Source organism: Pseudophryne corroboree, chromosome 8, assembly GCF_028390025.1.
Source record: "Pseudophryne corroboree isolate aPseCor3 chromosome 8, aPseCor3.hap2, whole genome shotgun sequence".
NCBI classification, from domain to species: Eukaryota; Metazoa; Chordata; class Amphibia; order Anura; family Myobatrachidae; genus Pseudophryne; species Pseudophryne corroboree.
The window spans coordinates 443,324,976-443,349,286 of NC_086451.1; the positions used below are offsets into that span (position 1 = coordinate 443,324,976).

Genomic DNA, 24,311 nt, shown 5'->3' on the forward strand with positions numbered 1-24,311 from the left:
AATCGACTTACCACAGCTGCATCTGTCCGTCGGCGCGGTCTCCGTCCGGGGTCCCTACGTCTTGCTGTCGCTGGTCTCCCTGTCGCTGGATGCCATCCTGGGCCTAGGAACGCTCCTGTTGTCAGCGGGCGTGCATGCACGCCGCATTCCCGTCGGGCCGCGGCATGGGCGCCGCCATGACAGTTTTCCTCAGACTGCCGCATCAACCAATCCGGAGCTTGGCCGCACCTTCTCGTTTCCCTTCCAGCCAATGCCTGCAGACCGGGGGGTATATCAGGAGCAGCAGGGTGAGTCAGTCCTGGTCCTGGACTTCATGTCACTCCTATGACCTGTGTGTCCGGCTCCGCTTTCCAGTTCTCCTGTGTTCCTGTTCTGCTTCCCAGTTTGAACCTGATTCTCCATGGAACTACAAGCACCAGCAAACCTGGTACCCCTGGTCAGGTTTCACACCTTTACCATCCACAGTGTGCTCCAGCCCCTGCAGTAGAGACTACCCTCCAGGTGCATCTCGTTACCTCCACCTACTCATCAGCCTGCAAGCTGCCAGTGTTTCTCCAACTACACTGTGAACATTACGTTAGTCTCCTGCAACAGCTACCAGCCTTGCTGCTTTTACCATACCTCTGCTGGCTCCACTATTCAAGAACTATCGGTTCCCATACCGACACATCGATCCCCTGATCGATTGAACTCATATTCAAACTCTGCCATAGACTCTCTGCTTCAACGCAGTTCATTCCCATTGCATCGTTACTGTTATTATTTCTGCTGCCATACTGTTTCAATTTATTATTTAATAAAACCACTTTGCGCACATGCGCAGGAATCCAATCCGGCCTCCTCTCTTCCTCCACATTACTACCACTGACCCACTAGCGCCCCCTCCGGGAACACAAACTAAACAGAACCTGACAGTAAGTCCAGGAACAATGGACTCGGATGGTGGTCAGAATGTGGGGTCAGGGGCCTTACAAAATCTGGTCTCCCGTTTGGATGGTCAAGAGGTTGCGCAGCAGCAGATTTTCCAGTTCCTGCAAGGAATGTCCTCCCGTCTCGATACACTACAACAATCTCTGCCTAGTGTACTTGTTTCCTCAGTTCCAGTTACCCCTGCTCCTGCAAGTGCTGTGGGTTCTTCTTCACCGGCTGCATCAACTCCAGTGTCACGCTTGCACCTGCCCGTGCCCAGCAAATATGATGGCAGTCCGAAGCTATGTCGCGGGTTTCTTAATCAATGTGAAATCCAGTTTGAGTTGTTACCACACAATTTCCCTGCGCCAAGATCCAAGGTTGCCTACATTATTTCACTGCTCTCTGGATCAGCCTTGAGTTGGGTGTCTCCTCTGTGGGAACGTGTTGACCCCCTGATGAATAACTATACCGAATTTGTGTCAACCTTCAGACGCATCTTTGATAAACCGAAACATGCAACATCAGCCTCTACAGATCTTATCCAACTTCGTCAAGGTACCCGTAGTATGGGTCAATACGTCATCCAGTTCCAGACCTTAGCCGCAGAGATTCAGTGGAATAACCAAGCGCTGGTAGCAGCCTTCTGGCATGGACTCTCGGATCGGATCAAAGATGAACTGGCCACCCGTGACATTCCTGAGCAATTATCAGAGTTAATTTCCTTGTGTATCAAGTTGGACTCTCGCATTCGCGAACGCAACAGTGAGCGTGCTCGTAGTGAGCCTCACAAGTCAAGAATGGTACCTCCAGCACAATTTCAGCCTCCACCTTCTGATGAGCCTATGCAAATTAATAGGTCCCGCTTAACTCCTGAGGAGCGGTCAAGAAGACTTCGAGAGAGACTGTGTCTTTATTGTGCGGCTACAGGTCACCAAATCAATTCTTGTACAGCGCGTTCGGGAAACGCCAGATCCTGACTTGTAAAGGAGGAGTCAGACAAGCACCTTCAAACCAAGACCTTATTCTTCCTGTGACTTTAGAGACTACGGCTGGACTCCAGTCTGTAACTGCGTTAGTGGACTGTGGACTGTGGAGCTGCTGGAAACTTCATTACTCAAGCGGCAGTTGATAAGTTCCGTCTGCCTGTCTGCGAACTCACATTTCCAGCCTATATCACTGCAGTGGATGGTAGCCGAATTTCCAAGGGTTATATCTCTCATCAAACCAGGCCAGTGGTACTGGGAGTCGGGTTCCTGCATTCCGAATTAATTAGGTTTCTCGTCATCCCTCAGGCAACCCAGGAGATCATTTTGGGTATGTCCTGGCTCCAGCTACATAATCCGCAGATTGACTGGTCCACGTTACAATTGACTTCCTGGCAGTGGCGTAACTAGAAATTTTTCTCCCCCAAGCCAAAAAATTCTTCCGCGCCCCCCCCCCCCCCCCCCTTCCCTTCATGCTCCATAATTGGGAGCAAGAAAGGGATAAATATGCAGCAAAAAGGGGCGTGGTTTCGTTGGAATGGGCGTGGTTTCGCACAAAGGGGCGTGGCATTGCAGGAAAAGACTACCTTATACCCCAGTTTTGCAACCTGCACACCCATACGTTGGCCACCACAGGAAAGAAAAATAATCCTGATTCATGCCCCTTACATTATTTGTCATTTTTCCTCCTTATAGTAATGCCCAGTATACATTATGCCACATACTCCAATGGCCCTTAGACATTATGCCGCACACAATAATGCACATGACACAATATGCACACACTGTAATGCCCCCGACACATTATGCCACACACCGTAATGCCTGTGACACATTATGCCACACACCGTAATGCCTGTGACACATTATGACAGGAATCGCAATGCCCGTTATACATTATGCTACACACTGCAATGCCCCTGATACATTATAGCACATACAATGTCTGTGACACATTATGACACACACCGCAATGTCCGTGATACATTATGCCACACACTGCAATGCCCGATACATTATAGCACATACAATGCCTGTGACACATTATGCCACACACTGAAATGACCTTGAGACATTATACCACAATGCCCGTGATATAGTATACCATATACCGTAATGCCTGGGACACATACCGCAATGCCCTGCCCGTTATACCCTATGCAACACACTGCAATGCCCGTTATGTATTATGCCACACTGCAATGACCCTGAGACATTATACCACATACCACAATGCCCGTGATATAGTATACCACACACCGTAATGCCTGACACATTATGACACACACCGCAATGTCCGTGATACATTATGCCACACACTGCAATGACCCTGAGACATTATACCACATATCACAATGCCCGCGATATAGTATACCATACACCGTAATGCCTGTGACACATTATGACATACACTGCAATGTCCGTGATACATTATGCCACACACCGTAATGCCCATTATACATTAAGTCCTACAGTAAGGCTTCTAATTACTTTTCAATTACCTGCTCGTTGTCAGGGGTTTCATGCACTGGGTGTCATGCTCGTTGCCAGGGGTTTCATGCTCTTGGTTCCATGCACGGTGCCAGGGGTTTTCATGCTCAGGGTGTCATGCTCGTTGCCAGGGGTTTCATGCACTGGGTGTCATGCTCGTTGCCAGGTGTTTCATGCACTGGGTGTCATGCACGTTGCCAGGTGTTTCATGCACTGGGTGTCATGCTCGTTGCTAGGAGGTAGTCCTTGTTGCTAGGGCTGTGCTCCCAGTGCCACATATGTCCCCAGTGCCAGATATGCCAGATATTCCCCCACGGTGCCAGGTACTCACATGCCCCAGTGCCAAATATAGCCGCCCCCCCCATGTGCCAGGTACACATATACCCCCCCAGTGCCACATATGCCCCCAGTGCCAGATATTACCCCCCCAGTGCCAGATATGCCCCCAGTGCCATATATTCCCCCCCAGTGCCAAATATGCCCCCAATGCCAGATATTCCCCCCGTGCCATATATGCCCCCAGTGCCAGATATTCCCCCCCAGTGCCATATATGCCCCCAGTGCCAGATATTCCCCCCCAGTGCCTTATATGCCCCCAGTGCCAGATATTCCCCCCAGTGCCAGATATTCCCCCCCAGTGCCATATATGCCCCCAGTGCCAGATATTCCCCCCCAGTGCCATATATGCCCCCAGTGCCAGATATCCCCCCCCCAGTGCCATATATGCCCCCAGTGCCATGTATGCCCCAGTGCCAGATATTCCCCCCAGTACCAGATATTCCCCCCAGTGCCATATATGCCCCAGTGCCAGATATTCCCCCCCCTCCCCATGCCATATATGCCCCCAGTGCCAGATATTTCTTCCCCCACCTCCGCCGCTTTTTGGAGGGACACGGAGGGCACAGCTCGCCTCTCCTGTGTCCCTCCTGCTGCATCATCTCCGGCGGCCGCGGGTCTAATTGGGGGAAGTGCCGGTTCGTGAGCCAATTAGAGCTCACGGATGGCACTTCCCCCTATTAGACCCGCGGCCGCCGGAGATGATGCAGGAGGGACACAGGGAGGCGCGCTGTGCCCTCCGTGTCCCTCCAACAAGCGGCGGAGGGAAGGAGACCGCAGACTGACATGCGGACGCTCGTCCGCATGTCAGTCTGCTGTAAATCAGTGGCGCCCCCGCAGCCCCTCGCCCCCAAGCCAACGCGAGGGCTGCCTGGGCAGTAGTTACGCCACTGCTTCCTGGGGTTCACACTGCCGTCAGTCCTGCTTAGCCCAAGTTCATCCTGTAAGGTCTTCAGAAGTTAAAACTCAAGTCTTCCTGTGGCCTACCAAGATTTCTCTGACGTCTTCAGTGAAAAGGCCGCCGATGTTCTGCCGCCCCATAGAGAGTGGGACTGCCCCATTGATCTCATTCCCGGCAAAAAGCCACCTAGAGGGCGTACTTATTCGTTATCCGTACCTGAAACCGAGGCAATGAGTGAATACATCAGGGAGAATTTACAGAAAGGGTTCATCCGCCCTTCGTCTTCACCCGCTGGTGCGGGCTTTTTCTTTGTTAAAAAGAAAGATGGAGGATTACATCCATGCATCGACTACCGGGGGCTCAACGATATTACCGTCAAAAACAGCTATCCATTACCTCTCATCACTGAATTATTTGACAGAGTCAAGGGAGCCCGCATCTTCACCAAGTTAGATCTCCGCGGTGCCTACAATCTCATCAGAATCCGAAGTGGTGATGAATGGAAGACTGCCTTTAATACTCGGGATGGTCATTACGAGTACCTAGTAATGCCATTCGGGTTGAGCAATGCCCCCAGCAGTGTTCCAGCACTTTGTTAACAAAATGTTCCGTGATGTTCTGTGCAAATATCTCGTAGTCTACCTGGATGATATCCTTATCTTCTCTCAAGATCTTTCTTCTCATCGCCTACAAGTTCGTGAGGTCCTCCAACGTCTTTGTGAGAACCGTCTCTACGGCAAGTTGTCTAAATGTACCTTCGAAGTTTCCTCCATACCCTTCCTAGGGTATATAATTTCTGGATCGGATCTCCAGATGGACCCGACAAAGTTAGAAGCTATTGCTAATTGGTCTATTCCGAGTACTCTCAAGTCCATTCAGCGATTCCTGGGATTCGCTAATTATTATAGGAAGTTCATCAGAGGATTCTCAACTCTCATTGCTCCTATTACCAGCTTAACTCGAAAGGGGGCAGATCATTCCAACTGGTCAGAAGATGCCTTGGCTGTGTTTCAAAAAAATCAAGCAGGCTTTCATGTCCGCCCCAGTTCTGTCGCAACCAGATGTTAACAAGCCATTCGAGTTGGAGGTAGATGCTTCTACAGTGGGAGTTGGAGCTGTTCTCTCCCAAATAGGGGATGATGGGAAGATTCATCCTTGTGGGTTCTTCTCTCGCAAATTCCTTCCTGCGGAAGCCAATTATTCCATCGGTGACCAAGAATTACTGGCGATCAAGCTGGCTCTTGAGGAGTGGAGGTATCTCCTGGAAGGGGCAAAGTTTCCATTTAACATCTACACGGATCACAAGAACTTGCTCTACTTAAAGGCAGCCCAGTGTCTTAATCCTCGCCAGTCCCAGTGGGCTATGTTCTTCTCCCGTTTCAACTTCAAGCTTAATTTCCGCCCAGGTTCTCAGAATACCAAAGCAGATGCTCTGTCTCGATCTATGGAATCTGAAGAGGAGATGTCCGATCCAGTTCCGCATTCCATTCTGAATCCAGTTGTGTTTGCCTCGTCTCAAGTTACTCCTGCTCCCCCTCCTGGCAAGATTTTTGTTTCTCCTGAGCTTCGTTCCAAGTTGCTGTCTTGGGCTCATCAGTCCAAATTCACTGGGCATCCTGGTGTCCTAAAGACTTTTAAGTTCCTCTCCGAAACTTACTGGTGGCCGAAAATGAAGGTCGACATCAAGGACTTCGTGGCGTCCTGTCCCAAGTGTGCTCAACACAAGACTCCCCGTCAGTCTCCGGCAGGTCAGTTACAGCCGTTATCAGTACCCAGCCGTCCCTGGTCACATTTGTCCATGGACTTCATCTCTGATCTTCCCTCCTCTCAAGGATTCAATACTATCTGGGTAGTTGTCGACAGGTTTACCAAAATGGCCCATTTTGTTCCACTCCAAGGTCTTCCTTCTGCTCCGAAACTTGCTCAAATCTTCCTATGGGAGATTTTCCGTTTACATGGACTGCCTACTGAAATTATATCTGACTGTGGAGTTCAGTTCGTGGCAAGATTTTGGAGAGCCCTTTGTTCTGCCATGCAAGTCAACCTCAAATTTTAGTCAGCCTACCACCCTCAGACGAATGGACAGACGGAAAGGGTGAATCAAGAATTGGAGACCTTTTTAAGACTTTATGTTTCATCTTCCCAAGATGACTGGGTAGACCTGCTTCCGTGGGCTGAATTCGCTCACAACTTTCGCTACCATACTGCCACGGAAACCACTCCGTTCTTTGCTGTTTATGGACAACATCCTCGTGTCCCAGATTTCCAAGACCTTCCTAACATCGATGTTCCTGCAGCCACCTCTGTTTTGAGTCAGTTTTCATCAACCTGGAAGAAAATTCATGCTTCTCTTAAAAAGGCTTCAAGTCGATACAAGTTCTTTGCCGATCGCAAAAGACGTGCAGTTCCCAGCCTAAAACCCAATGATAGGGTTTGGCTTTCCACTCAGAACCTTCGTCTCAGAGTGCCGTCGATGAAGTTTGCACCACGCTTCATTGGTCCTTTTCCCATTGATAAAGTTATCAGTCCTGTGGCCTACAAGCTCAAGTTGCCTCCTTCTTTACGAATACCTAATGCCTTTCATGTCTCTCTCCTCAGACCTTTGATCCTGAATCGTTTCCAAAGAGCTCTTTCAGTTGGTCCCAAAATACGAACCCAGCGGGGCATTGAGTTCGAAACAGAGAAGATTCTGGATTCCCGTTGCCGTTACGGTCGTCTGCAATATCTCATCGACTGGTCCGGTTATGGTCCTGAGGAGAGGAGTTGGGTAAATGCTACAGATGTCCATACTCCAAGGTTGGTCCGTGTTTTCCAAATAACTCATCCTTCCAAGCCACGTGGGTGTTCAGTGCCCACCCATAAAGGAGGGGGTACTGTCAGGAATCGACTTACCACAGCTGCATCTGTCCGTCGGTGTGGTCTCCATCCAGGGTCCCTACGTCTTGCTGTCGCTGGTCTCCCTGTCGCTGGATGCCATCCTGGACCTAGGAACGCTCCTGTTGTCAGCGGGCGTGCATGCACGCCGCGTTCCCGCCGGGCCGCGGCATGGGCGTCGCCATGACAATTTTCCTCAGACTGCCGCATCGACCAATCCGGAGCTTGGCCGCACCTCCTCGTTTCCCTTCCAGCCAATGCCTGCAGACCGGGGGGTATATCAGGAGCAGCAGGGTGAGTCAGTCCTGGACCTGGACTTCGTGTCACTCCTATGACCTGTGTGTCCGGCTCCGCTTTCCAGTTCTCCTGTGTTCCTGTTCTGCTTCCCAGTTTGAACCTGATTCTTCGTGGAACTACAAGCACCAGCAAACCTGGTACCTCTGGTCAGGCTTCACACCTTTACCATCCACAGTGTGCTCCAGCCCCTGCAGTAGAGACTACCCTCCAGGTGCATCTCGTTACCTCCACCTACTCATCAGCCTGCAAGCTGCCAGTGTTTCTCCAACTACAATGTGAACATTACGTTAGTCTCCTGCAACTACTACCAGCCTTGCTGCTTTTACCATACCTCTGCTGGCTCCACTATTCAAGAACTATCGGTTCCCATACCGACACACCGATCCCCTGATCGATTGAACTCATATTCAAACTCTGCCATAGACTCTCTGCTTCCACGCAGTTCATTCCCATTGCATCGTTACTGTTATTATTTCTGCTGCCATACTGTTTCAATTTATTATTTAATAAAACCACTTTGCGCACATGCGCAGGAATCCAATCCGGCCTCCTCTCTTCCTCCACATTACTACAGTACCACTGACCCACTAGCGCCCCCTCTGGGAACACAAACTAAACAGAACCTGACAATCGCATGCATACTATCCCCACCATCACTAACCACTAACACCAACACTAACCTTCACCGCTATCGCTATAAACATGATCACTAACCATCCCCACCATCACTAACAATAGATACCATCACTAACAGTCACCACCATCACTAACAATAGATACCATCACTAACAGTCACCACCATCACTAACCATCTACATCATCACTAATCATCAATAAACATATTCACCATCACTAAACATAACCAACATCACTAACCATCAACCCCATCACTTACCATCACCACCATCACTAGCCATTATTAACCATCACCACCATCACTAACCATCAGTCACCATCACTAACCAGCAACACTATCACTTACCATCACTAACCATCAACACTATCACTTACCACCACTAACCATTACTAATCATCACCACCATCACAAACCCTCAACACCATCACTAGCAATCACTACCATCATTAACCATCAGTATTGCATGCAACTCTGAAGCAGGCCCTTACCATCACTAGCCATTGACACTATCACTAACCATCACCACCATCATCATAAACCATCAATACTATCACTAACCATTGTCACCATCACTAAAAATCATAACCATCATTAACCATCCACAACATCACTAAGCATCCCCACCATCAATAACCATTTGTACCATCACTAGCCATTGCCACTATGAATAACCATCAACACTATCACTAACCATCACCACCATTACTAACCTTTGACACTATCACTAACCATCACCACCATCAATACCCATACACAACATCACTAACTATAACCACCATCACTAACCATCCATACCATTACTAGCCATTGACACTATTACTAACCATCACCACCATTACTAACCATTGACACTATTACTAACCATCACCACCATCTGCCCTATCAATCATCACTATCACTAACTATCATCACAGTCTCTAACCATCACCATCATTACTAACCATAGTCACCATCAATAACAATCATCACAATCACTAATTTTCACTAAACATTTTTCAAGATCACTAACCATCCACACCATCGCTATCCATCACCACCATCACTAACAATCACTCACCATCACTAAACACCACCACTATTACTAACAATCACCACCATCATAAACAATCAACACCATCACAAGGCAAAAATACAGTAGATGTACCAATGGTTTACCTGCCTAGGTTTATAAAGCATTTTGTAACATTCTGAAATTTTATTCATGGATGAGGGTTTAGAGACCAATGTTATTATGCAGTCTGAATTCAAAGACCCATTGAGGATTGAGAACCGGCACCCCATTTCTCCATTTTTATAGGAACATACTGTTGTTCCTTGAACCTTCTGCTCTATGTGTTTGCCTCATTCATGCATCATCATACCCTCCCCCATTAACCTGCCGTTCCTATCAATATCTCCATCCATCATTAAGCCCACCATTTATAATTAATCCCTCCATCATTATCTCCTCCCTCTGAGGCCAATTTTGTGTTGGACGGAAAAGTGGGCAGCCATGGAAGCCTGATTTACTACCTGATGCTACTCCGAGGACCTGCTGCACTCAATAAGGTTGTTCTCTAAGTTCAATTATTAATTAAACATGGAATATATGTCATCACCTATGTGGTGGAGGGCATTTATAAAAAATTCCAATGCATAGTAGAAAAGCAGCTTAGTCCCACCATGCACCTTGATTTGTGCAAGTGTATCTAGATTGCACAATGGTGCAGAGGAACACATAGGGGTCGATTCAATTAGGCAACTTATGAATAGCGCCAGGAATTAGCTCCAGACGCTATTCAATTCAGCTGCTAGTGACCCGCAATTGTTGGGAATTCTTCTCTCATCCCCTAGGGATGAGAGAAGAAACCTGACAAAAGTGCTGCCTCGCCCCGGGGAGTTAAGTCGGAGAATGCCCGTTCTCCCGACAATTCAACCTGTTTAGTCGGCGAGAACGGGCCATCACCGACTTAACTGGAGCTGAATTGAATGGCGTTGGGAGCTAAATCCCGGCGCTATTCACAAGTTGCCGAATTGAATCAACCCCATTGTCAGAGGTCCAAGCACGTTTTCCATACTTCCCAACATTTTCCCTGAGGTAATTTGGAAACAATTAAAAGAAAAGGGCACTGTCACATCCCTCCATTCCCTTAAAAGTACACTTGAGTTCTGGGTGGGAACATATCTGTTGGTATGGCTGGATAATTCCCCTGAAATCTGGACTTTCCTATAAAAACTGGGATAGTTGTGAGGTACAGTATGGGTAAGGCCTCTGGTATTAAATTTAGCAACAGCTCAGAGCTGGTATTCTCTAGAACTAGCCATAGTGCTAGCATCTTAAGAGGACCCATTTTGTCCCTAGCCTTTTGACAGACTGCATTCTCATGAGCAACGGTTCAGCACACAAAATGGCCACCGCCATTACATTTAAAGGGAACAAATGTTGAGAAAACTGTCCATATTCCTGACCTGTCCATCCAATATAATATGTATAGCTGTTTCCAGGGCATCTGCTGTTGTCAGTAATGCATAAATAAATAGTCCTTTCAGATATATGGCAGAAATGTATACCTGACTGTGGGGGAGATGTAGTAAGCCCTGGAGAGTGATAGCGGATGGAGAAAAATTACCAACCAATCAGCTCCTGTCATTTTTCAAAGACAGCCTGTAACATTGCAGTTAGGAGGCAGATTGACTGGTACTTTATCTCTCCAAAGCTTAGTATATCTCCCCCTGTCTGAGTAAAAGAGAAAAAAATCTTTGAGTATGACAGAGGGTGGGATACTCTTTGTAGTGTCTGATTAGGAGCTAACCAGGTATAGCGAGGCACTGGATGTCAGTGGTTCAACGTGTAAAAGCTCATAGGGGGAGATGTATCAATCCTTTCAGAGAGATAAAGTGGAGAAATTGCCCATAGCAACCGATTATCTTCTAACTGTCATTTCATAGACTGTTCTAAATAAATGACAGAAGCTGTTTTGGACAACATCTTCATTTTATCTCTCTCTGGGGGGAGATGTATCAAGCCTATACACAACCAGGCCATATCTGTCTACTCTCTAATGGAATGACTGGATACTTCTGAATTTCGGGGAAAGAGAAGGCCACCCTTCCTTATGCCGCCTATGGAAGTGGGAATGGCCTTCTGCTGTATGTTACATAGTTACATAGTTGTTGAGGTTGAAAAAAGACAATTGTCCATCGAGTTCAACATGTAGTGCTATAAGCTGTATTATCTCCAATCTACTTATAACAGGGTTGGGGAACCTTCGGCCCTCCAGCTGTTGTTGAACTGCACATACCAGCATGCCTTGCTACAGTTTTGCTATTTGGCGATGCTAAAATTGTTGCAGGGCATGGTGGGATGTATAGTTCAACAACAGCTGGAGGGCCGAAGGTTCCCCATTCCTGACTTATAACCTTCAATGCTATTTTCTGTTAAAAAATTGTCTAATCCCTTATTAAATGCTTCGATTGAATCCGACATTACCACTCTCTGGCAGTGAATTCCATAAACTCACTGCCCGCACTGTGAAGAAACCTTTCCTACGCCTGGTCTTAAACTTCCTCCCCTCCAACCTTAGAGGATGACCACGTGTCCTGTGTACAGAGCTCTTAATAAGTAAATCGCCTGAAAGTTCCTTATATTGCGCCTTCATATATTTGAAGATATTAATCATGTCACAGACATATCTCTGCTTGCGGCATTAGAACTGCCCGGCTGACCTTCCAGTGGAAGCCGTGCTGGGAGATCACGGCGTCCGGAGCCCGCACATAGCTCAGACACTCTGCAGTGTTCAGCTTCCACCTGCACCATCACTCCTCCGACAGTACGTGCCTGTCATTACAGAGAGTGACCGCTTCTCCTGCTGCCACAGCAGCCGACGCGGATTCACTGGCCACGAGTGCCACTGCTGCCTTCACTCCACAGAGCAGATTCCGGGCTCCCCCCTGTTGCATGCCACGTCCAGGGTGGTCGGAGTCAACTTCATCCTAACACCCTAACATCCATCAAAGGATACCTGTGGAGAATTCACTGCACACACTGTTGCTCACATCTGGGACTCATTACCTATTGGAGCGCTGAACCCGGCGCACATACTAATGGAAGCGGATCGCCCTGGAGCTGCATCATTAGAGTGAGTGATCTGTTAACTTTCTGGAAATCTTTGCATTAATACATTACGGTGCAGAATTGGAATAATTCATTATTACGTCAGCCTGAGTTACCTCACCTTATATTTTTATTTAAAAAGAAACTTTCAATGCACTGCTGAATAAGCATTATCTACACTGTTCCCATTAAATTAATTGGACATTTTAATACCACACTTATAGTAATATCTTTATGAATTTATTTGTATTGCACTCCCGGGAGGTGTATTTGTGAACTCTTTTTACTTTTAATAAATATTTTTACGGATTTTGGTATTGTTGAGCACCACTTGGTTTTGTGGTTTTTTTTCATATTCCACTTTGTTGCACAACCCCCCCCCCAGTTTAGTTAAATTGTTCTGAAAAGAATCAGCATCCTGATCTGATCTAATTATCCTACACAATTTAGTATCATCCGCAAAAATTGATACTTTACTCTCAATACCATTTCCTATATCATTTATAAATATATTAAACAGTAGAGGGCCTAGTACAGATGGGTGGTCTTTGCCGGCTGTCGGGATCCCGGCGCACAGTACACCGGCGCCGGAATCCCGACAGCCGGCATACCGACACTTTTTCTCCCTCTCTCCACGAACCCCCTAGAGGGAGAATAAATAGCGTGGCGCGCTTAGCACACCACCGTGCCCGTAGTGTGGTAAGCACAGCAAGGGGCTCATTTGCGCTCGCCACGCTGTCGGTATGCTGGCGGTCGGGATTCCAGCGCCGGTATGCTGGTCGCCGGGAGCCCGGCCGCCGGCATACCATACTACACCCGTACAGACCCTTGAGGTACATCACTTAATACTTTAGTCCAACTCGAAAATGTTCCATTGACTACCACTCGCTGTTCTATATTTTCCAACCAATTTTTGACCCAAGTACAAACGCTGTCTCCAAGCCCCAGCTCTCTTAATTTAAGACACAACCTTGTGTGAGGTACTGTGTTGAAGACTTTTGCAAAATCTAAAAAGACCACATCCGCAGTATTTCCCTTGTCTAAATTTGCACTTACTTCTTCATAGAAGTTAATTTAGTTTCCATGACCTATTTTTCACAAACCCATGCTGGTTCTCACTAATTATGTTAAGGCATCCCAAATACTCCTGAATGCTATCCTTTAATACACCTTCCATTATTTTCCCTACTATAGATGTTAGGCTTACTGGTCTGTAATTCCCAGGATTAGATTTAGTTCCCTTTTTGAAAAGTGGTACCACATCTGCAATTCGCCAGTCCCTTGGAACCACGCCTGTCATGATGGAAGCTTTAAAGATTAAATGTAATGGCCTTGCTATCTCTGAGCTTAGCTACTTGAGAACCCTTGGGTGCAGTCCATCCAGCCCTGGTGATTTATTGATCTTCATTTTATTCAGTCATTCTTTGACTACATCCTCACTTAAACGTGAGAAATAATTTTGGTCCTTAACCTTAAATACTGACGAGAAGAATTTATTCAATAACTCTGCTTTTTCATAGTCAATATTTAACAATTCACCCAGTTCATTTTTTAGGGGTCCTATGCCGTGTTTTTTTTTTTAATCCTTTTACCATTGATATACTTTAAAAAAAATTGGGGGTTTGATTTAACTTCCTTTACAATCAGTTTTTAATTTTCTATTTTAGCTGTTCTAATTTCCTTTTTGCATAGTTTATTACACTCTTTGTAGTAGCGCAAGGTCTCCATACTCCCGTCCGATTTAAATGCCTTAAATGCTCCCCTTTTTTTGTCCATCAATTCCTTTACCGTCTTATTTAGCCACATGGGTTTGAACCTGCTACTCTTTCTTTTGCTGACCATTGGAATATATTTATGTATAAATTTGCACAGCGACGTTTTAAAGGTGACCCACATTTCTGCAGTACTCTTACCAATAAAAATTTGTTCCCAATCTACACCCTTTATCGATCGTCTGAGCAAGGTAAAATTTGCTTTACTAAAATTAATTTTTTTTATTCAAACCCTTACATCAATGTTAGTTATCGTCTCTACATTATTTGTTATCACCAGATCTAGTATGGTGTCGTTTCTAGTTGGTTTCTCAATCACTTGGGATAAATAGTCATCTTTAAGTACGTTTAAAAATGCCCTACCCCTTGCTGTTCCCAGGGCCGTTGAGAACCACATCGGGCGTCGGTAAAGGCATGGGGGCGTGGCTTAGTAAGTGGGTGTGGTTATGTCCATTAGTATAAAAACATGTGACTAACAAAATAATTGCGTGTCTGTGAAGTGGCCCCGCGTGCTACAGAAGGGGGGCCACCAATTTAACATAGGGGGCACCATTTTAACATAGGGGGCAGGGGGTGGGCACCCGCTTCCTATCGTACTTGTTCTGGAAGCGGGTCCCTCCTCTCTGGCCAGTGCCATCTTCCCAGTGATATTTGGGAAGAGGACGCTGGCCACTAGAGAGCAAAGACACTGGCCCAGTGCCAGAGTCTTTGCTTTCTATGTGCAGTGCCATTTTCCTGAAGATATCACCGAGAAGATGGCGGCGCCGCCGGCGGCTAGCCACAGTACAGGTGTCCTCGGGGGAGTAGCTACCCGGACCCCACCTTGGGCCCCTCCAGCAGCCCGGGCCCGGGTAATTTGTACCTGCTCCCCCTGCCTCTTGGCGCCACTGGCTGTTCCACCTGCCTCCAATAACCAATTAATAATAATTAGGATAATTAAAGCCCCCTATATGTGTTTGCCTCCTTCATGCATCATCATTACCCTCCCTCATTAAACTACTGTTCAATTTGCTTCATGTAGATTTTTGCGTTGCCGGAAGCGTTCACAAGCGTTAATGTTCTGTACGATATAATGACGTTCTGTGGAAGCGCTTATTCTAGACATGGGGATCTATGTAGTAAGGGATCTATGTACTAATCTCTGGAGAGATAATAAGTGGACGGAGATAAAGTACCAGACAATCAGCTCCTAACTGCCATGTTACAGGCTGTGTTTGAAAAATGACAGTTAGGAGCTGATTGGGGGGACAGTTGTAGACGGTGTATGTTCAATAGATGGCTGGCAGTTGGGGACTATGGAGTCTATTGTCTAAGCTTTGGAGAGAGATAAAGTGGAGAGAGAAAGTACCAGTCAATCAGTTCCTAACTGCCATGTAACAGGCTGTGTTTGAAAAATGACAGTTAGGAGCTGATTGGGGGGACAGTTGTAGACGGTGTATGTTCAATAGATGGCTGGCAGTTGGGGACTATGGGGTCTATTGTCTAAGCTTTGGAGAGAGATAAAGTGGAGAGAGTGAAAGTACCAGACAATCAGCTCCTAACTGCCATGTTACAGGCTGTTGAAAAATGACAGTTAGGAGCTGATTGGTTAGTACTTTGTCTCTGTCCAGGGCTTAGTACATAGACCCCCATGCAGCAGGGAGGCATCTACCTCCCCATTAATAGCAAAGATCTGGGTTTGGCTCCTCATTTGCACTGTTACCAACACTAGTATGTAAGAGCCCTTACAGACAATAAAAGGTTAATTCTGCTTTTGTGTCATGTATGTGATAAGGTCACATAATGTAAAGAAACGTGAGGCGGTAGATAAACAGAATGATGAGACATCACATAGTGAGAGGATGAAAAACACAAATAACATAAAGATTACATTTACACGCTAGCGTCACATTATTATGACCACCAGCCAGATTAACCGCTTCAGAGCCGCATACGCAGCAGGGTCTGCTGAGCTGCCTCTAGACACACGCCTGGTAGCCCCATGGTTCGTTCTGACGATGAGCGACTCCACTGTAGCGTGTTGGTCAGCCCTCACGCACCTTCGTAGCCGACGTTCACCTCTCACGTCAATGGCACGTGGCGCTCCGCAGTTTACACGTCGGTTATTCGCAATGGGGCCATTTGTCCAGTCACGATACACCATCACCGCAGCAGCACGCGGACAGTTCACATCCGGCGCTGTGTCAGAGATACCGCCACCCCAGGCCCAGAAGCCGATAATCATATTTTTTGCAACTCTGATAAATCGCCCCTTTTACCCATGACAGCAACGAGTGATATGTGTGCAGACGGCCTATTGCCCACCTTATATACCCACCAAGCCAGCGCACGACACGTGACGTACTTCATGGGCTACGCGCTGCCGACGTCACATGTAGGAGGTGGTCATAATAATGTGACACGACCGTGTCTGTGTGTGTGAGTAAAGGAAAAGATCATTCATAGATAAGAACATTTGGTCTGTATGTTTGTTACCTACCTACTGCAAATATTGGCACCAGGAGGAGGGTGATCCTGAGAAATCCCCTGGACTTTCTGCACTGTGTGCCCAATCTGTGCCCCATGGCAGCCTGTGGCATTCCCCAGCTCAGAGCTGTGATCCCAGGACACAGTGATCCACGGAGTGGAGACCAGGGAACACCCTCAGGGAGGAGGGAACCTAGAGAGGAGTGTGTACAAAGTGGCTGTAAGGTTTCTGTCAGGATTCATGTACAGGAGCTGAGTTCCTGTCAGGGCTGCACATGTCATTGCACTGTGGGGTAAATGTATGAAGCAGTGATAAGAGTGGAGAAGTGAGCCAGTGGTGAAGTTGCCCATGGCAACCAATCAGCTGCTGTGTATAATTTTAAAGTATGCAAATTATAAATGTTACTTCAATGCTGATTGGTTGCCATGGGCAACTTCTCCACTGGCTCACTTCTCCACTCTTATCACTGCTTCATACATTTACCCCTGTATGTGATAGTAAGGAAGAGAAGAGAGATTTAGGGGCATATTTATTAAGATTTGTGTTACTAAAATAATGTGAAAAAGAGTGTTTTCTGTTTTCACACCATTTTCACTTTATTTTAGTTTCACCTGAATGTATTAAAGGGCATTTGGAGCAGTTTTCGTGAAAAACCCTGTAATTGTCTTTTTTTTTTTTTTTTTGTAACCAGATCGCATTTTCCATAATGGGAGATGCGATATGTCCAAAGTTACTTAAAAAAAATTGTCAATAAACACTGCAGTGTGCCCGGCGATAATTATTCCAGCTTCAGCTGACGTAGGGCCCGATTCAGCATGGGTTGTAGTTGTGCGAAAAATCACACAACTACAACCCTTTACACTGATATGCAGAGGGACGGCCAGCAGGGGTAAGTTCGTACCACATGCCAGGTGTTCCTCCTCCCCCCCCCCCCCCTCCCCGGCTAACATGCGAAGAGCTTGCATGATAAGGGTTGCCCCCATGTCTACGCAGTGGGAGGGCCGCTATGATTTGGGCCACAGCGACTGTGTGTGATGCCACGCAAATGGTCCGGACACGCTTGCATTGTTTGGACCGTGCCACAAAAGCAGTGCATTGATGCCATCAAAACGCATAACCCCACAATAGGACTTAGGGGGACATTTACTAAGCAGTGATAAGAATTGAGAAGTGAGTCAGTGGAGAAGTTGCTCCATTAGCCAATCAGCAACTCTGTATAATTTTATAGTATGCAAATGATAGATGTTACTTCAGTGCTGATTGGTTGCCATGGGCAACTTCTCCACTGGCTCACTTCTCCGCTCTTATCACTGCTTAGTAATTGTCCCATTGCAAGTAGTAGGGGAAGGAGGAGGTCAGTTGCACAGGAAGTAAATATCAAGATGTACCTTTATTGTAAGTATAATTCTGATATTCATATTGTATCAGGGGGTGCTACCACAGATCATGTCATAATATAGGGTGAAGGGAAAAGAAAGAGGAAAAGAAAAGGATCTGTCTACGGTGCACTAGAATATAAAATTTAACTTTTAATTGTTATATATAAAATAGATGACACAATGGGGGTCATTCCGAGTTGTTCGCTCGGTAAAAATCTTCGCATCGCAGCGATTTTCCGCTTAATGCGCATGCGCAATGTCCGCACTGCGACTGCGCCAAGTAAATTTGCTATGCACTTAGGAATTTTACTCACGGCATTTTCATCGTTCTGGCGATCGTAATGTGATTGACAGGAAATGGGTGTTACTGGGCGGAAACAGGCCGTTTTATGGGTGTGTGGGGAAAAACGCTACCGTTTCCGGAAAAAACGCAGGAGTGGCCGGAGAAACGGAGGAGTGTCTGGGCGAACGCTGGGTGTGTTTGTGACGTCAAACCAGGAACGACAAGCACTGAAATGATCGCAGATGCCGAGTAAGTCTGGAGCTACTCAGAAACTGCTACGAGGTGTGTAATCGCAATATTCCGAATACATCGTTCGCAATTTTAAGATGCTAAGATTCACTCCCAGTAGGCGGCGGCTTAGCGTGAGCAAATCTGCTAAAATCCGCTTGCGAGCGAACAACTCGGAATGACCCCCATTATGCTTTAATGTGTCCTACTAATAAAGTAGTATGCGAAATATAAAACTCACAAAAAACAAATATGTGTGGATACAATCATACAACAACACTATGAACTATAGACAAAAAGAAAAGAATGAACAATAAACACTAATTGAAAAAGAAGACATTACCAAATGCTTTACAGTGATCAATAATTATAAAGATTACTGATTGGTATACTTGAAATCCAATATAATTAAACCTATTCGCTAAAGGGTGGCTGTGTGAACTAATCATAATACACTGTGAAACACACAGGATTATCACACTATATTATATTATAAAACATTGTAACACATTAATTGTATCTATAACCGAAGGAGTGTGGGTACAATGCCAAAAGCCCTTTAGAAGCACTTAAGTAACAGTTTCAATTTATTTGTATCAATACTAATAGAGATTGCAACTCAACATAAAGCAACTGTTACTTTCAATAAGACAGAGACTTAGTAAGGACAGACACCAAACAGACGCTCAGTTTTAACCAATTAGTGTTTATTGTTTATGGTTCATTCTTTTGCTCCCTGCTGCAGCTCACTTTACAGTTCCGGAGGTCACAACAGCAGGTAGTCCCAATGAGCACCGATTACCGCTTAATATGAGTGCAGTGGTTGGGCGGTCTTGTCACAACGGGGAGGGGGGTTCCGGCAGCAGTGGTAGCGGCGGCAATGCCGGCGGTGGCACTTGCGCAGCACACAATCGGGGTATTTTTTACGAAAAGTACCCTGATAGTACTGCAGAGGGTCATCGCAGGGACAGAGCTTTCTCGCAAGCTCTGTTCCTGCATGCGATTATTGAGACATCCATGCAATGTAATTAATAACCGCCTTGTGAATTGTGTCGATTTTATCACCTCACATCCGCATAATCAGATGCGGATGGTCATTAAGCGCCTTGAGCCCTATTGGAGAAAGAGCGCTATATAAATAAAATTATTATTATTACTATTATTAATCACCCCTTTATTAATTATCTCTCTCCATGCTCACTCATGTTCGTGCCTTTGCTAAGTTGTCATTCTGGGCCTGATTTAGAGTGCGCAGATTCCCAATTATCAGTATCTGCGGCTGCGCAAGGCTTGTTCTGCGCATGTGCACAATGGTCTTTGTGTTGTTGCCTGTAGTTCACCTCTGCCTGATTGACAGACAGTAGCATTGAGGGGGTGGAGAGAGGGCTGCATTCTTAGAAATGGGGGGCGTATTGCCCCTGTTTTCTGGAAGGAGAGAGCCAAGGGTCTGCTTCCGTGCCTCGCTGCCCCTGCTTCCTTTGGCTAGTTGCTCAAGCTGAGGCTTACTTAGCTGGCCTTCTGCGGGGAACATCGCAACCGATGATCGCGATATTGGATCCCAGCTTGCATTGCTGGACGCAGCGCTGGGATCGCAGCTACATGTAGGAGGCATCTCTTCTGCTCTTCGACTGAGACGTCTCCAGCATACCCCTCCTAGAGATCGGACGGAAATATAGTGCTGCTTCCATGCGGTATTGAACTTTCGTCCATCTCTGAATCATGCCCTCTGTGCATATGTATTTATTTCATTGCCTGAGGGCCTGATTCAGACATTTACATAAATCGGCCCTAGGGAACCAGAGATATTCGACTTGAAAGCAGTGGTCCCCATCAAGCCTGTTAATTGCTCTTCCCAGCCAGATATCTCAGGTTCTGTCTGACTTAGTTTTTTTGAGGGTATACTCCAAAAGCTGGGACTCTCCCCTTTTGGTGGACACTGGCAGCTTGTCTCTACTATGCCCAGAACCAGAGATATCAGCCTTCTAGCAGCTGGTCCCTGCTCCAGCTCCACACGCCTAATATGCAGGTTTATATTTTCGTTGGTGAATTGCTCTGACTCCTGAGCTCTGATTCCTAAGTCCCCAGTACCTCCAGAAAGGTGGGACTCTCTAGTGTTTTATCCAATTCAAAGCTAAGAAATATAATTTCAGGAACTGGAGATATCTGCAGTCAAGAAAGCTGCCCTCCCACCGGAAAATGATGAATATTAAGCCCTCTCTGTCACGCTCGGCGTAAGTTGGGGTTCCGACAACCGAGTTTTGGCTGAAGGGACAGCTACCTGTGAGGAGAGTAAACAAGGTGGCTGAATGTAATTCCTCCTCATGGGGTGGAAGCCAAACAAAGTGTTAACGTTGGCTGGAGGGCGTAAAGAAAAGGAGGACTTCGTAGGAAGATAACTGTAGTTTTAATGAATAATGGACTTTGAAGAAATGAGGACTGTGGTTTGTGATTGAAAGACGAGGCTGAAGAACTTGGACTTTGAAGAAATGCAGACTGTGGTTTGTAATTGAAAGACGAGGCTGAAGAACTTGGACTTTGAAGAAATGAGGACTGTGGTTTATGATTGAAAGACGAGGCTGAAGAACTTGGACTTTGAAGAAATGAAGACGTCTGCGGGAACCACCGTTAGTACCTGGAGCTCCTCTATGACCTGGGACCCCGTGAGCGCTTCCACGAGTGGCAACGGACTTAGACAGCAGGACTGCAGCAGCGTTTAGATAACCGATGGATGAGAGCAACCAGGACCAGGGAACCAGAAGTAACCTGGGAGCACAGAGCTGGAGAACCTTTCACAAGGAGGTAACATGAAGCACTGGCACTCTCCCTCTGAGCCAGCCCCCTTTTGTAAGGGGAGAACACGCAGGATTGGCTGGACACAGATTGGGAACTTCATTGGTAATACTCTGGTCTCCAACATGGCTGCCCCCAGCACAGGAGACATACTTAGCTGTTAGCACACAGCTTTAGCCAGCTTCTGTCTCTGACACACTATACTGTGTCACCACTATAGGACCTTGCCGCAGCGATCCCCGCCGCAGTGCTCGGCTCTCCAGACCCTCGGCCCCCGGCCCTTGGCAGCCGCACATCCGTCCAGAAGGACCCGCCGCCAGCAGCTCCCTGCCGCCGCAGCCGCGCCAACCAGCGGTATGGTAACCCGCGGGAGCACCCGCCGGAGGTAAGGCTCCGGAGCCTAACACACTCCACTATACACCCACCCCTACATATTAAACACCCCCTACCACCCTGGAAGTCATGTACCGGGGCCCCTTCATTCAGCCCAATGTCCCTTTCTACAGTTTAGCCCCATCTGTGCAGTAAAGGTGTAATTAGCAGAAATTACTGCTCCAGGTCCTACATGTGAGCGGAAGATTGAACACCCCCTACCGTTGCTGATAGCACCCCAAATCCCTACCTCTGGAGGATGGATAGGGGGCCCAGTGCATTGCTGTGCCCAGGGGCCTACACTGCTGTTAAGACGGCCCTGACTGTATATTAGTTATTAGGGAGGGTTTTTCTCTACTATATACTCATCACAAGAAATTGGGTCTTATGATTTCAAGAGAGTGTTTTCCAATATATACTAGCCAACAGAGAGGGAATCCTTCTTGTATACTAGCCACCAGTGAATGGCCCTACTTTTTCTATAAATTAGCGTCAAAAAGCATCGTCACTGTGTGTAAGAAATGTATATTCTCATTTCTCTGTAGATTAGTCACTAGAAAGTAGAAGGGGTTTTTCTTTACTTAACAGCCAGCACTATGAAGCCTTAACTGTATTCCAATACTTGTGTGCATTCATATTCATTACATGTCCTACACTGTACTAGAAAGGGGTACGGATCAGCAGATCTACATGGAAAAGCTCTACAGTCATTAGGTCGACCTCTAACGGTCGACATGCATTAAGTCGACAGGGTCAAAAAGTCGACACGTGGAAAGATTACCAGTAGGAAAGGCAACAGGGTCAAAAGGTTGACACATGAAAAGGTCAACATGACAAAGGGTGGATACAAAAAAGGTTTACACAACATTTGTACCTTTATTTGTGTCATTTTCGCCGTCAAAGCACAAGGAAGGCTAATTAGTGTACCGCGTCCCCTCGCATGGCTCACTTCGCTCACCATGTCGTGGTAACTGTTCCCAATTGTAGATGATAAAATATTAAAAAGTTGATTAAAAAAAGCGGAGTCGACCATATGTGTGTCGACCTTTTGCACCTGTCGAACATACACACTGTCGACCTTTTAAACGTCGTCCTGTTACCACGTCGACCTTTTGTCTATGTCAACCTAATGATTGTCGACCTTTCCACGGTGGACCTAGAGCCCGGATATCACTAGAAAGTGACAGCAGTAATCTCATTGATCTGATTAGGGAGGAACGCATGTATTGTTGGCACAGCTTTGTATGAAGCAGAGGGGTCGGCAGTTGTGGAATTGTAACTGGCCCAGAATGTCTCTCATGGGATGATTATGGTCAGCATGGCCAACCCACCAGTATGTGATGATGCACAACGCACCACTGTGCAGTGGTGGGTGCCTGGGATTATGTTGTGTATCTGCAGCCAGGATGGGACACAGAGGTGGGCCGTCCATGACCCCCTAACTTTGTATATCTGCAACTACTAAATGGCAGGTCTACATAATTGGCAAGCAGAGCCGGCCCTAACCAACATGATGCCCTAGGCAAGGTTTTGGCTGGTGCCCCCTAGCACCCCCTCTGATCCTGCACCCCTTTCCCAGCAGCATCACCCCTCACCCACAGCAGTCATCATTTTGGTGTTCCTACCCCCTATATTTTAAATAGGAACAGTGTGCACATTCGGTGTGCAGCTCAAAAAGGGGCGTGTTCTTGCTGGGTAGGGGCATGGCCACACAATAGTACCCCCAATTTACATTACGCCTCATAGTAGTGCAACATTATTCACAATATATCATGTGATAGTGTCTCTTATTCATATTACATCACACATTAGTACCACTTTACCTTATATACGTTACTCCTCACAGTAGTGCCCTTTATATACACTTTACATCACACTGAATTGCTCCTTATTCACATTACACCACACCATATTGCTCTTTATTCACATTAGACCACACAGTAGTGCCCTTTCTATACGTTACGCCACACAGTAGAGCACCATATACACATAATGCCACACATTAGTAATGCCTTCATACACCTAATACCACACAGTAATGCCCCTTACACATATGACACACATTATTAATGTCCTTATAAACATAATGCGCCTTACACATTATGCCAACCTTTATAAATGCCATTATACACATAATGTCCCTTACACATTTGCCGCACATTATTAATGCATTTATACACATGACACACATAATGCCCCTTACACATTTGCCGAACACTACTGCACAACCAACCAACCCGCACACAGCACTCACATGGCCGATAACACTGTGACCTCTGCCTCTGCTTGGATACAGATGTGTCCTCATACATCTTTCCTCAATACACAATGCAGCAGGAGATGCCTGGCCCCTTTTTATGATGAAAATGCATCTTATTTGCATTACCATGCGGCTAGGATGCACAAGAAGCTTCTGCTGATTAAAGTGATATGCGGCATGCCTATATCACGTGTGCGACTATGACCGTATCTGCATACAAAATGCTACGTTACAGT

General features: G+C 46.6%; 1 protein-coding gene across 1 annotated transcript in view; it reads right to left on the bottom strand.

Annotated features, from left to right (window-relative positions):
• Positions 1–16,975, bottom strand: part of LOC134949514 (complement C2-like) — a 50,068-nt gene extending 33,093 nt beyond the window's left edge. The window contains exon 1 of the mRNA XM_063938128.1: positions 16,776–16,975. Coding sequence (XP_063794198.1) covers positions 16,776–16,875 — 100 coding nt within the window. The 5' untranslated portion in view covers positions 16,876–16,975. The remainder of the gene's footprint in view (positions 1–16,775) is intronic.
• Between the last annotated feature and the right edge of the window lie 7,336 nt (positions 16,976–24,311).